Genomic DNA, 12,292 nt, shown 5'->3' with positions numbered 1-12,292 from the left:
AGAATGTAGCTCGAGAACAGTGAGTATAGTACCTTTGGACCAGACCAGATATCCTGCCAGCTCCATAGTCGTCAGCATGCCGCTTAGTCGTGATGAGCAAAATTATGATGTATATCATTCTCAGCATAGATTCTATAAAGGATATTGAGTGTCCATGAAAGGAAGACTGTTCATGGCCAGTCAAATCCTACATTCGTGATATATCATGGATGTCGTTCTAGCCAAAACCACTTGTAACATAGAAAAACATTGCTGATACAAACCGTTCACCCAGAACATACCTTATATCATCGCCGCGTGCCGTGCTGTGCCGTCCCGTCCCGTCCCGTCACATCACATACATATATATCTACAACCGCTCCCTCTGCATGCCCTTCCACCCCCACGTCTCCGCAATCAACTCCGCCGCCCGCTCACCAACCGCCAGCACAGTAAGCATAGGATTAATAGTCGGCATATCCGGAAACACGCCCGCATCCGCAACACGCAGGCCCGCGAGGCCCCGCACCCTCAACTGCGCATCCACCACCACCTTCCCATCCGCCTGCACATTGCCCATCTTCGTCGTGCCGGCCGGGTGGTAGACGGTGTGTGCGACGCGCCGCCCGTACTCGGAGAGCTGCTCGTCCGACTGTACGTCTGGACCGGGCGCGACCTCGCGCTTGAGCCAGGATTTGAAGGGCTCTTGGGCGGCGACTTTGCGGGCGGCTTTGAAGCCGGCTACGATGGTTGCGGCGTCGTAGCCTTCTGGGTCGGTGAAGTAGCGGAAGTCGAGCGCGGGCTTGGTGGTGGGGTCGGAGGAGGTGAGGTAGAGTCTGCCGCGGGAGCGGGGGCGGGGGATGTTGGGCGTCATGCAGAATGCGTCGATGGGGGAGTCGTAGCCGAGTCTGTTTGTGTGAGTGGTGAGTGGTGAGTGGTGAGTGAGTGAGTGAGTGAGTGAGTGAGTGGGCAGAGTCAAGGGGGAAAGAAGTATGTGGGAGATGGGCGCATATGGGCGGGTGGTGCGTATGGGCGGCGAGAGTCTTACCTTGCCGTGTTTAGGCAGAAGGGGATTTGATAGCAGTGCATCATGACGTCGGCAATGTCGCCGTCGTCGCCGGCGGCGTTTGCGGGCTCGCGGCGGAGGAAGATGCCGGCGTCGGAGTCCATGGTGGTCTGGTTTGCGGGCACGGGCTTGTTCAGCTCCCAGAGGATGATGGTCTCCGGGTGGTCGAGCAGGTTCTCGCCGACACCGGGGATGTCTTTAACGACGGGGATGCTGAGCTGCTCGAGTTGCTGCTTGGGGCCGAGACCAGACAGCAGCATCAGACGGGGCGTGTCGACGGCTCCGGCACACAGCACGGTTTCGGCTTTGGCTTTCAGAGTGTACTTCTCGCCGTTTTGAAGGGCTACGTCTACACCTGTGGCTTTGTCGCCCTGGACATTTACCTTTGAGACCCATGCGTTGGTCAGGATGGTCAGGTTTGGACGCCTCTCGGAGCCACGCAGAATGGGATGGATATAGGCGACACTGGCACTGCTACGTCGACCATCGTCGGGGTTGTAAGAGACGGAGAAGAAACCGACGCCCTGCTTTAGCGAGCCGGTATTTCTGATCTGGTGATTGAAGTCGTGGATCACGGGGATGTCAAGTGCAGACGAGCAAGACTCGACCCAGTCTCTGCAGAGCTGGTTGCGATGGCGCTCATGGACGGGCTGGATGGTGTTGCGGAGATTGTCGAGGAGACGAGTGAAGTTCTTGAAGCTCCAGCCCGTGCAACCCTGGGCTTCCCACCGCTTGCAGTCGTACTCGAACGGCCGGAAGGAGATGAGCGTGTTATGCGAGGAGCAGCCACCCAGGACTTTTGCTCTGGAATGCCGGATGTGCGAATTGCCCATGGGCTGTTCGGTGGTGGGATAGTCGTAGTCCAGCTCTCCGCCAAGCAGATTGAGCCAATCCTTCAACAGCAGAACACGATCGTCCATATAGTCGCTGGGACCAGCCTCAATCAACAGGACTTTCTTCTGGGGCATATACTCGGACAGACGGCTTGCCACAACGCAGCCGGCGGTGCCGCCTCCTACAATAATAAAGTCATATTCGTTCACGTCGGAAGCGGCAATGTGAGTAGTGGTGGCCATGGTGGTATGTTTCAGGCGAGGGGTTCCGCCAGCACGAGCAGCACGAGAACCACGAGGAGAAGGGAGTTTGCAATGGGCAGGGCAGACAGAGTAAAGGGGAGAAGCGATTCAATTAGCAAATATGGGGACTTTATAGCAGGTTACATTGAGAAGACGAGGGATGAAAACTCTGAGGCCGACGAGTTCGGGATTGATCTCTCGAGCGGATGAACACCAGTCAGATGGACGTCGCGTGATTCGATCGCTTAGACGGGCTCTACTTACCTTACCTAACCAATCCATACTTAGTTGACCCAGCCAGCCTTATAAGACAATCGCATGGTGTGCTTCTTAGTTATCGCGCAGTGAGCACCAAGCGGCGTGAGACACAAGATGATAGGGGAACGCAGGGGCAGCTAAACCCGGGCTTGTAGGCAGCTAATCCTAGGCGGGTTGGCAGCTAATCCTGGGCGTGTGGGGCGCCGTGTTCACTGTTTGTGGTCTCAGTTTCACTGTGTATTACGTCTAGTACGAGTCATCCGACAAGGTCTGGGCCTGCGCAGCCATACGTTGGTATAATTAGTTTATTTTTGCAGTGCTGTATAGTAGAGCCTCATAAGATGCATGAAATTCATCTTGCCCTTTCATATCACGATCGTGCGCCTTGTTCCAACCTCGCAATCGTCGGCGTTATGAGGATACGAAGGTAGGTTGGCCACGAGACGAGCCTCTCATACGACTGATATACCGTCTCGCGAACTCGATGGCAGCAGCACATTCATGCCAGTCGCGACAACTTTGTGTACTGCCGTGAAATGCTACAGGTCCGTATGAAGATGTATGAGTGTTTGTAGAAAAGGGGTATTACTGGAACACTGGGCATGAGGTCGTGAAGTGTCTGTTCGTGAAGTGGTGTTGAGATAGAGGGAAAGACTCCTTAGGCATTCAGGCGGTAAGGCGGTAAGGCGGTAAGGCGGTAAGGCATTAAGACATTAGACAAACGCAGGCAACAAGGCAGCGAGACATTAAGGCAGCGAGACATTAAGGCAGCAAGATATTAACTTGTTTTGTTCTTCAACCTTGACTAGTTTGTTATTCACTCTGTTCGCACGCACCACACATACACATCATGAATGCAATCCCCCACCAACCCCCTCCGCGTTCTCAATCTTCAAATATGCCATCTCTACTAAGACTGCCGTCAGAGCTCATCTTGTCCATCTTCTACTATCTCGAGCCCCTGTCGCTGTCCGCCATCAAATCAACATGCCGCACACTCCGCAAGCTAGTTCAGAGCAACGATGCCCTCCTACGCACCATGATAGACTCATATCTCCCTGGTCTGCCCGGACACCACGCCGACTACCACGGCCCAAGCCTCTTGCACTACTTTTCGCAGCTATCCGCAAGGTCCCTCTGCCAGCCCGGAGTCCTGTCGCCCGACCTCACTCGTTTCCTCAATCCACCACACCGATACCACGCGAAGACGGCCGTCCTGCTACCCTGTTCGCACTCCGGCCTCGGCCTCCATTTCCACGCCGCTGCGCTCTGTATCGACGATCAGTCCATTCACATCTTCTTTATCAATCCTGCCACCGGTGTACGCCGCGTCTCCTATATCGCCCCGTACCCTCCGCACCCCTATCGCATGCGCTTTACCGATCTCGTCTTCCATTCCGACCCCGAAGCTTCAGCACCTGCGTCCTCGGAATCGCCTCCCGGCCTCTGTCCGCCCTCCCTGAGCGTGCTGTATTCATCCGAGTCCGCCGTCACCCCAGCCTCGCCCAAACTCGACAAAGGACAACCATTCCTGACCCCTGACGGACTATGCACCGCCCGTGCCTTCACCCTCGTCGACTACCAGCTCCTCGAGCACGAAGAAGCCATGCCCGTCGAGGAACGCGGGGCGTATGAGGAGAAGCAAGACAACTCGCTCCTGCTCCCCTGGTCCGACGGCCTGGCATACTCATCCGCTTCAGCCAACCTTGTCTCCGTCGTCCAGCACGACAGGCCCCGCGTCGAGTATCACATCGGCCCGCCCGCATACCCGGCCAAGCTATACATCTGGTCTGCCGCTCCATCCCGTTCCGCCACCGCCGACAACGCCCTCGCCGACCTTCCTCCCCTTCAGCAACCCTCAAAGCTATCCACGCATAGCTTCCCCACCCAACACCCATCCTTCCTCTCCAAACTGTCCTGGCGCACCCCCGACCTCCTCGAACTATCCTCCCCCGCAAACCGCATGCCCGCCTCCCTATACAGCCTCCAGCGCGGCTTCGTCATCCTCGAACTCCCCCCAACCCACCTCCTCCTCCCAGCCCCCAACCCACCCCTCTCCTTCATCGGCCCCCGACAAGGCCTCCTCTTCACCTGGCACCACAACTGCCTCCCCCACAACAACCCCCGCTGCCTAACCTCAACCCTCCACCTCCTCGTCCACGCCCATCCCCCAATCTCACTCCCGGGCCTAGAACCGGGTATATACCTCACCAAAGCCCTCTCCACCACACCCCCCTGCGCCCCCTTTGACGTCTCAGCATCCGACCCGTCCGAGCCCGTGCACCAGCGCTATGTCGCGCGCCTCGTAACAACACCAGCGATCGACGTCCAGCATATCTCCTCGGCAGGGCTATGCATTGCCTTTTCGCCGCTGCGGGCAAGGATCGCAGTGGCGGCGTGGGGCACCGTGTGTGTTTTTGCGGTCGAGGCACGCGGGCTTCTGGATGTGGGCGGGCGGGATCGGCGGTGGTGCTTGGGGTTTGAGGAGGATGAGGATGGTGATGGTGATGGAGAAGAAGACGACGACAACAACAACCCACCCCGCCCCGATTCGCCCACATACCACCCCTCCAACGCCTCGCCAGATTGCATCGTCGATATCGCGCCGAGTCTCACGCTATCGTTGGAGAAGGACAACAACGGCAACAACGGCAACAGTCCCAGCACCAACGTAATCTACAACATTGCATTCAGCGCCGAAGAAGAACTCTGGGCGTGGACTAGCGGCAGCGGGCTCGTGAAATGGCACTTTGGCGCTGGGGCGAGTGGGATGGAGCGGACGTGTGGGATTGAGGATGATGTCGTCTGAATGAAGGGTGTGGAGGGGATGAGATTGGCATTGGATTGGCATTGGATTAGACTGGAATGGATGGAATTGGATGTATGAATGAATGAATGAATGAATGGATGCACAAACAAGACCCTAAAATCAAAGGGGGAAAAAAACTGACGGTGTGTCTGCTGTGTTGTGGTTGGAGGTGGGTGTGGTGTGTATGGATAGATGGATATAGATGTGTGTATATATAAAATACATATACATACACATGTCCGGCATGACTGTTCATTCGTTCCAAGAAGGCTATATGCGGTAGCTATAGATGGACCCGCATCATCATCAAGGCCAAGTGGTCATATGTCACTCACACTCACACTCACACCCACACTCACACTCACACTCACACTCACACTCACACTCACACTCACACTCACACTCACACTCACACGACAAGCACAAGCACAAGCACCACGCAGGCACGATGAAGGTAACCGACAAAGTTTTTGCTAGAGAGAGCTAGCCACCTACGTAACGCTCGCAGTACTACGCATTTGTTGGAGGGTGGGTGGCTAGCTGTAAATAAGCTTTATACAGAAAAAGGACAAGGCGAGAAAAAAAAGAACACAAAGCTAGCCCGAGTGATGCTTCTTCCATTCAAAGGCCCCCCCCTTTTTCTCAATTCTCTCAGTCAGTCCGAGAGTTAAAGAAAAGAGTAAGCAAGAAAACAAATCGCAGCTGGCTTTGGTATTGTTGTTGCAGGGAAGAAAGGAGGTTGGTCGGGTCGAGGGGGCAAAATAACATGATCAGGAAACAAGAACAACAAGAACAAGCAAGAAAAACAACGCAGTCTATCCCGTGATAACCACCTTCTCCTTTCTTTGCTTCGCTTCGCCCTGGCTTCCCGCCCGTTTTTCCCACCATTCCGTCCCCACCATCCCGTCGTCTGTTATTAAAATGGGCGTAGCCACTGACTATAGCAGCTGTGGTCGGTCACAACCACGGCGTGCAGTGATGATGCCGCTCGCTCGAGGGGGAATCAGTCGAAAGGCAATATGAGATAAAACAGCATTCGCGATATATGAACACAGCATGAAAGAGAATAGCGCAAGCGCTTCCAACAAATAGTGTCCGCGCGGAACCAGTTGTCGACAGTACGACAGATAGTCCACAGACCCTCAAACTCCGTGACGCCAAGGGGGGTAATGGTCCGGGTCTATAGCATGATGCGAGAGGGGCGGCGTGCAGGGACGAGGTACAGCACCTCATCCACGCTGAAGAGCGGCCCTCAAACTTTTGCTTGTGAGACAAACGAGCCTCGAACGCTTTTTGTTAACACAAAGTTTCCGAAGTGGACTCGATGGCAAAGAACACCACGAAATGCAGATACAGTATGCCGCAAAGGCAAAGTCTATAGGAACAAGAAGAAAGGGAGTCGAGCCAGCTTCATGAGGAATGGCCGACCGTCGCTATGCTTTGAGTGAGATTGCACGTACGGAAAGACGCGCAATCATGATTCGGATGGTTTGCCCGCCTCAGCCTCCTGCAAGCGTGCGGCTTGGGTCTTGGCAACTGGCGGCGATGAAGGGTTTGAGCCAACCTCTGCGGATTCCTCTTCCTGAGCATTTAGACTTGCAAGGGCACTGGATCCCGATTAGTATGCTGTTGACAATTCATTTCATGTTCCACTTACCTGAACGAATTCGTGTGGGTTGCCGGCTCCTTTTCCTTGGTGGGTGGAGTGGCGGTGCGAGACGATGCGCCAGACTCGTCACCCCGTCCGAGCGTACCTGGCCCGAGACCGCGTCGGCCACTGCTGGTACGGCCGGCAAAGAGAGAGCTTGGGCCGAACGTACCGGGGCTTTGGCTGTTGGTGCGTGAAGCCGCGTTCTTGGACAGCTTCCTGAGATCATCCATACCGACGACGTTGCGTTGGTAGTCCGGTTGGGGCATGTGTCCAGACGCAGAGCGAGCATCTCCACGGCCCATAGGCATGCGGTTACCACCACCGCGTTGGTTTTGACGTAGGCGCTCTTGCTCCTGGGCAGCCTGGGCGGCAGCGGCCTCGGCGTGAATCTGAGTGATTGTCTTTGGTCCTTTCTGGTCGTCCTTGGACTTCCAGCCAGCCTTGCGCAGGTCCATGAGGTCCAAGAGCATGAAGCGGAGACGGCTGTTGAGTCCCTCCATCTTCTCGATCTTGGAGATGCGATCAAAGTAGACGGCGATCATGTTCTCGCCCTGTTCGGACGCATGCATGGTAGCACCAATCGTTCGGATCAGCTTGACCAGACTCTCAATCGACGACTCGTCCGGCAGACCCTCAAAGTTGAGCAGCCTCAACACACACTCGTGCATGATACGGAGCGTCAACATGTTGAGCTTGTACAGCTCGCCAATGAACTGGATCAGACCAAGACCCTTACGCTTCGCCGCGGCCGCAATGTAGTACTCGTCCGACAGCATCTGCACCTCGGTGCTCTGCGTCTCCTTCTCGCCCTCGGGCTTCGCGGGCAAGTCTGCCTCCCAGCCTTTCTCAAAGTCTTCTTGACAACGGTTCAGCAGGTATTTCCGGAAGAGAGCGCCGCCCACTACGGGTGAACCGTCCTTGCCGACGATGTTGTCATCCTTGATTTCGGTGCTCATCGTCTCCAGCATGCGCTTACAGAATTTGGCGTACATGGAAGCCCAGTGTGCTTCGTCACATGCCTTCTCGAACGTCAACTGGATGACTTGTCGAAGGGTGCGGCCGTCGGTCTCATGCACGGACTGGCCGGCAATATCCAAGATCTGAGTGGTGATCTTCTCAAAGTTCTCTGGCGTCATCTTGTTCAGGTTTGACTTGACCTTGCGCTGGACCATGTCTGGGGCCATGTGTCCGCCAGGCAGGACGGCGGGCGCAGCACCCGTCAGACTCGTTGGCTTCCAGCCCGTCTTGGACATCTCAAGCGGTTTGAGGTCCATGCCGGCAGTCAAAGGCATGGCCTTGGCAGCCTGTTCTTCCTCACGCTTGCTCGGTTGCCGACCATCGTTACCACGCGGGCCGCCCCGCTTGCTGCCACGATGACTGCCCTGTCGTGAAGTACCCTGGTTCTGAGGCATGCCACCAAAGGACGGTTGACGACCCATTTGGTTGCCCCCCATCGGGAATGCTCCACCAGGGCGGTTGACCAGGCTGGCGAGAGGGTTGGTCATGTTGCCGCGCTGTGACGACGAAGACAGGTTGAAGCGATCTTGAGAGGTAGTACCAGGGGGCAGTGTGCGGCCAGCAGGGCCACTGAACTGGCCCATGATCGACATACTGCTGCCACCAACACTTCCACGCATCGAGCTGCCGCGAGGACCCATCCCACCCGGTGTGCGTGACGAGCCTGGACGGGCAGAGTCAGTCCCATCGCCGACGGTTTCCTTGAGCTTGCTGTCCCAGTCGACCGAGGGCTTCTCCTTGAAGACTTCCTGGAATTGGAGCAAGAACTCCTTGTCGTATTGGCGACCCTTGGTCTTTCCGCCCTGGTTGAGTGCCGGGTTTGGCGACTGGATCCCAGATGGGTATTTGAGCTCGTCGCGAACTTGGAGGAAGCGAGCGGACTTGAGTGACTCCATCCCAGCAGTGGGCTGCGCGGGCTCGACGGACTTGTGAGTCTCTAGCTTGAGCGCAGTCGGCCGCTTGGTAGAGGTGGCAGGCTTGGGTTGAGAAGCAGGCTGGGGCGGGGGAGGCGGCATGTCAGTGGTGGTCGAAGTAGGAGTCGAAGTACCGCTTTCAGAGGCAGCACTGGCACCAGGTCCGAGCTGAGGTTTCTTGAGGCTGGCAAACAGAGCAGCAGCGTCCTCATCCGAAGACTTGGCGCCGCTGGCCTTCTTCTCTTCGAGCTCCTCGGCCTCACGTTCGAGTCTCTTGAGCTCTTCGTCCTTTCTTGCGGCCTCGATCTTGGCCTGCTCTTCCTTCTGCTTTCGTTGCTTCTCCTTGAAGGCGTTCTCGCGCTCCTCTTCGAGACGCTCTGCTTCTTCCATCTCGCGGATCATGCGCTCTTGCTCTTCTTCTTCCTCGAGCTTGGCCTTCTCCTGCTCCTTCTTCTTGGCCTCTTCATCGTCTTTGGCCTTCTTGGCAGCAGCTTCGGCGGCAGCCTTTTCGGCGGCTTCCTTCTCTTGTGCAGCCTTGGCGTCAGCCTCTTCCTTCTCTCGAGCAGCTTTGGCCTTGGTCTCGGCCTCGAGCTTTTCATCGGCGGCGGCAGCAGCACTCTTCTCGTCGGCCTCCTTGGCCTCCTTTCGGCGACGCGACTCGACTTGCTCGGACTCGAGCTGCTTCTTGACTTGCTCGCGGAACTCGGACTTCTTCTCGGCGTCGCTCTTGGCTGAGCTTTCGTTTCTCGCGTGGGAGGCTTCGGTAGCGCTTGGTGCACGGGGAGGGGGCGTGGGCGTAGAGGAGACGACAATGGGGCCGCCTGCTGCCAGCGAAGCAGGCGCCGGCGATGCGGTCTTCTTCGGGAAGGTGATGACCTCGCCATCCGGGTTCTTGATCACGATGCCCTTGCTCTTAGTCTTGGCGGGCACGGTGAATTTGGTCGAGCTGGGCGCGGGACTGGCGGAACTCTGGCTAGGGGTGTGAGCATGGTTAGCAGATGGCAAGGCCGGAGTCTGTGGCTGGTTGAGGGCGGATGAAGGGCGGTCGATGTGCTGGTGCTGGCTTTGCTGTGAGGGAGTCCGCTGCATGCCATGAGCGTGCGGAGGGAACTGTCCAGCCATGTAAGGGTGCTGAGGCGGAGCGTAGCCTGGGCGCGGGCTCGAGGGTTGTTGGGTCGGGTACTGCGGCATGTTAGGATGCATGCCATACTGGGGCTGGTAGGCGCCATAGGTATGATCGTAGTAGCCTTGCATCATATACGGGCCCTGCGTCTTCAAGTATGTCAGATAGTGCTCGTAGTCGGCAGTTGAAAATTCTTGTTTGCTGAAAGAAAGCGCCCTGCGATCGCAGGGCAATCGAAAGTTTGAAGAAAGAACACCAGGCAATCGAAAATTGGAAGACAGAGAATTGAAGTATTGTTCACAAAAGAGATTGTCGGGAGAGAGTCGAGAAGGAAACGGCTGATTTACTTGTTGCTGGCCAGAAAGATGCGGATAGGCAAAGGGTGGTGGCTGCTGCATGTTCGGGTTGGCATAGCCTTGCTGCTGTTGCATCTGGGCTGGGGTGATGTTGGGTGTGCGAGAGGCGCGGTATGGAGAGTTGCCCATCTGAGCTGGGAACTGGCCAGGAGCTCGAGGGTTAGGTTGACGGTATTGCATGCTGGGCGAAGAGTTGGGCTGAAAGGCAGGAGTGAAGCCACCGCGACCTCTGCCGGCATTTGGTGGATAGCGCATTTGGTTGAGAGGTGATTCGCTGTGTGCAGATTGCGAAGATTCTCTGCGAAGGTGTTGTGCTTGTGGAGGACCCTGTTGCATGGACATTGGGCGCGCCTAATATGGTGAAAAAAAAATTATTAGTTTTCTGAAAAGCGCGCTAGGTGCAGAGAGTTCCATGGATACACGACTCACATTTGGATCCATACCATCGCCTTGGCTACCAAAGACCAAAGGTCCGCTGGCCTGAGGCTGGAGGCTCGCGGGAGGTCTTCCGCCGCTCGAGGTCTGTGGGATGGGTGAAGGTGAGTGGGCAGGTGTGACAACGCGAGGATTGGGGCCTGGAGCGAGGGTCGAGGCTTGCGGTTGGTGCGGAATGGTATGGGTATTAGCAGGAGAACCAGCAGCGTTCATGGAGCCAAAGGCGATGTTTGGTCTGCCGGCTGTGCCGACGGGGCCACCATTTGTATTATTGATTGAAGTACCGGCGGCACTGATGGTCATGGAGGCCTTGCGACTGTGATCGGCGTGATGATGTTGTTGTTGATGAGCACCGTTGCCGCTGACAATAGTAGGAGCGCTCATGTTGGGTACAGCTGGCGGAACAGAAGATTTACCATTCACAGGAGAAGGAGAGTTTGTCTTGCCATGTTGCACAGCAGCGTTGGGATTGCCGGACGCGATGGGTGGCGGAGTGTAATTCTTCTTGGTTGCGTTTGCGTACGAGCGAGCGGTGGGTTGATGAGCCGAGCCAGCGGCTGAAGGCGACGTCGTTCCTGAGGTGGAGGAAGCGGCGTTGGCAGTCTGCGCGGCGTTTATCGACGGGTTGTTCGGGGGAGGAAGCGTAGTTGTCATTAGAGGCTTTTGAAGGAGGATGCTGCAGGTGTTTTTTTGAGTGTGTAGAGGTGTGTGTTTGTGAGGAGTGGTGGCGATTGTCAAGGATCGTCTTGTGGGAAGGCGAAGCGGCCGAAAAGGGTATTAAAAACTGTGCGGTCGCAAGCGACAAGAAGTCGTTGAGAATTGAAGGAAGAGCGTGTAGAGAAGCGCGACGGACTGATCAGAGCGACAGTACAGCGGACGTTTCTCTATTATTAGAGGTTAAGAGGATGAGTGGAGAGGAGTGAAGAAAAAGGTCGCCTTCAGTGAAGAAGGTGACTGGCCGCAGTGAAAGAGTAGCGGGTGGAGTTGTCGTCGTCGTCCAGGAACGAGAATGCGACGGCGAAACAGGGACTGCTCTGATGGATGGGAGACAGTAGAGGCCGTAGCGTGAGCGGATGAAGAGGACTTTAACTTCGTCGTCTTCGAGTATAGTGAGGAGATGTAGTTGTTGAAGTTGTCTCCGTGATGGTGATGGAGAAGAACTTCGCGGTGATTGAAGGGAGCAAAAGGGAAAAAAGTGCGAAAGTGACGGGGGGACTTTAATTTGCGCCTGAGATTGGCCTGATGTTGGCCTGATTGGCCTGATTGGCCTTATGTTGGCCTGATTGGCGTCATGTTGGCCTTGTTGGCCTGGGGCTACATCGGCAGAACTAATTACTGCTCCCGGCCGCCGCGCGCGCTCTGAATTCACTTGACTATTATTTTGTTGTGTCTCTTGGACAGAATCACCCATAATTTTACTGGTACTATCTACTATACTAACTACTACTAGCACTACTAGATACTCCCACCATGTATGCGCTGAGGAGAAATATTGAGGCGCGCTTCCTGGAATTACGTGCCATCATGCCAAGAGATGATGGCGTCCGTCGTATGTATGTCCAAAGGCAAAAGCAACATCATGCGACGCCGCCTCATTTCAAGAAGAAG

At 55.9% G+C, this 12,292-nt stretch overlaps 3 protein-coding genes across 3 annotated transcripts; 1 reads left to right on the top strand and 2 right to left on the bottom strand.

Annotated features, from left to right (window-relative positions):
- Positions 1-213: 213 nt before the first annotated feature.
- On the bottom strand, positions 214-2,402 carry EJ05DRAFT_253844 (alcohol oxidase). The gene is made up of 3 exons (XM_033740191.1): positions 2,386-2,402; positions 1,028-2,318; positions 214-887 (listed from the first exon to the last, which is right to left on the bottom strand). The coding sequence occupies exons 2-3, from the start codon at positions 2,119-2,121 to the stop codon at positions 350-352; spliced, it is 1,632 nt and encodes a 543-aa protein (XP_033603585.1). The 5' UTR covers positions 2,122-2,318; positions 2,386-2,402; the 3' UTR covers positions 214-349.
- An 827-nt stretch (positions 2,403-3,229) lies between these two features.
- EJ05DRAFT_483531 (uncharacterized protein) lies at positions 3,230-5,188 on the top strand (the record flags this gene model as incomplete). Its single annotated transcript, XM_033745259.1, has 1 exon — positions 3,230-5,188. One exon carries the CDS (start codon positions 3,230-3,232, stop codon positions 5,186-5,188), a length of 1,959 nt encoding a protein of 652 aa, XP_033603584.1.
- Positions 5,189-6,662: 1,474 nt separating this feature from the next.
- On the bottom strand, positions 6,663-11,338 carry EJ05DRAFT_497691 (uncharacterized protein; the record flags this gene model as incomplete). Its single annotated transcript, XM_033746574.1, has 3 exons — positions 6,663-6,795; positions 6,846-10,600; positions 10,679-11,338. 3 exons carry the CDS (start codon positions 11,336-11,338, stop codon positions 6,663-6,665), a joined length of 4,548 nt encoding a protein of 1,515 aa, XP_033603583.1.
- Between the last annotated feature and the right edge of the window lie 954 nt (positions 11,339-12,292).

The sequence above is a fragment of the Pseudovirgaria hyperparasitica genome, assembly GCF_010093815.1.
Source record: "Pseudovirgaria hyperparasitica strain CBS 121739 unplaced genomic scaffold EJ05scaffold_3, whole genome shotgun sequence".
NCBI classification, from domain to species: domain Eukaryota; kingdom Fungi; phylum Ascomycota; class Dothideomycetes; order Acrospermales; family Acrospermaceae; genus Pseudovirgaria; species Pseudovirgaria hyperparasitica.
This window is presented reverse-complemented; position numbering and strand designations above follow the sequence as displayed.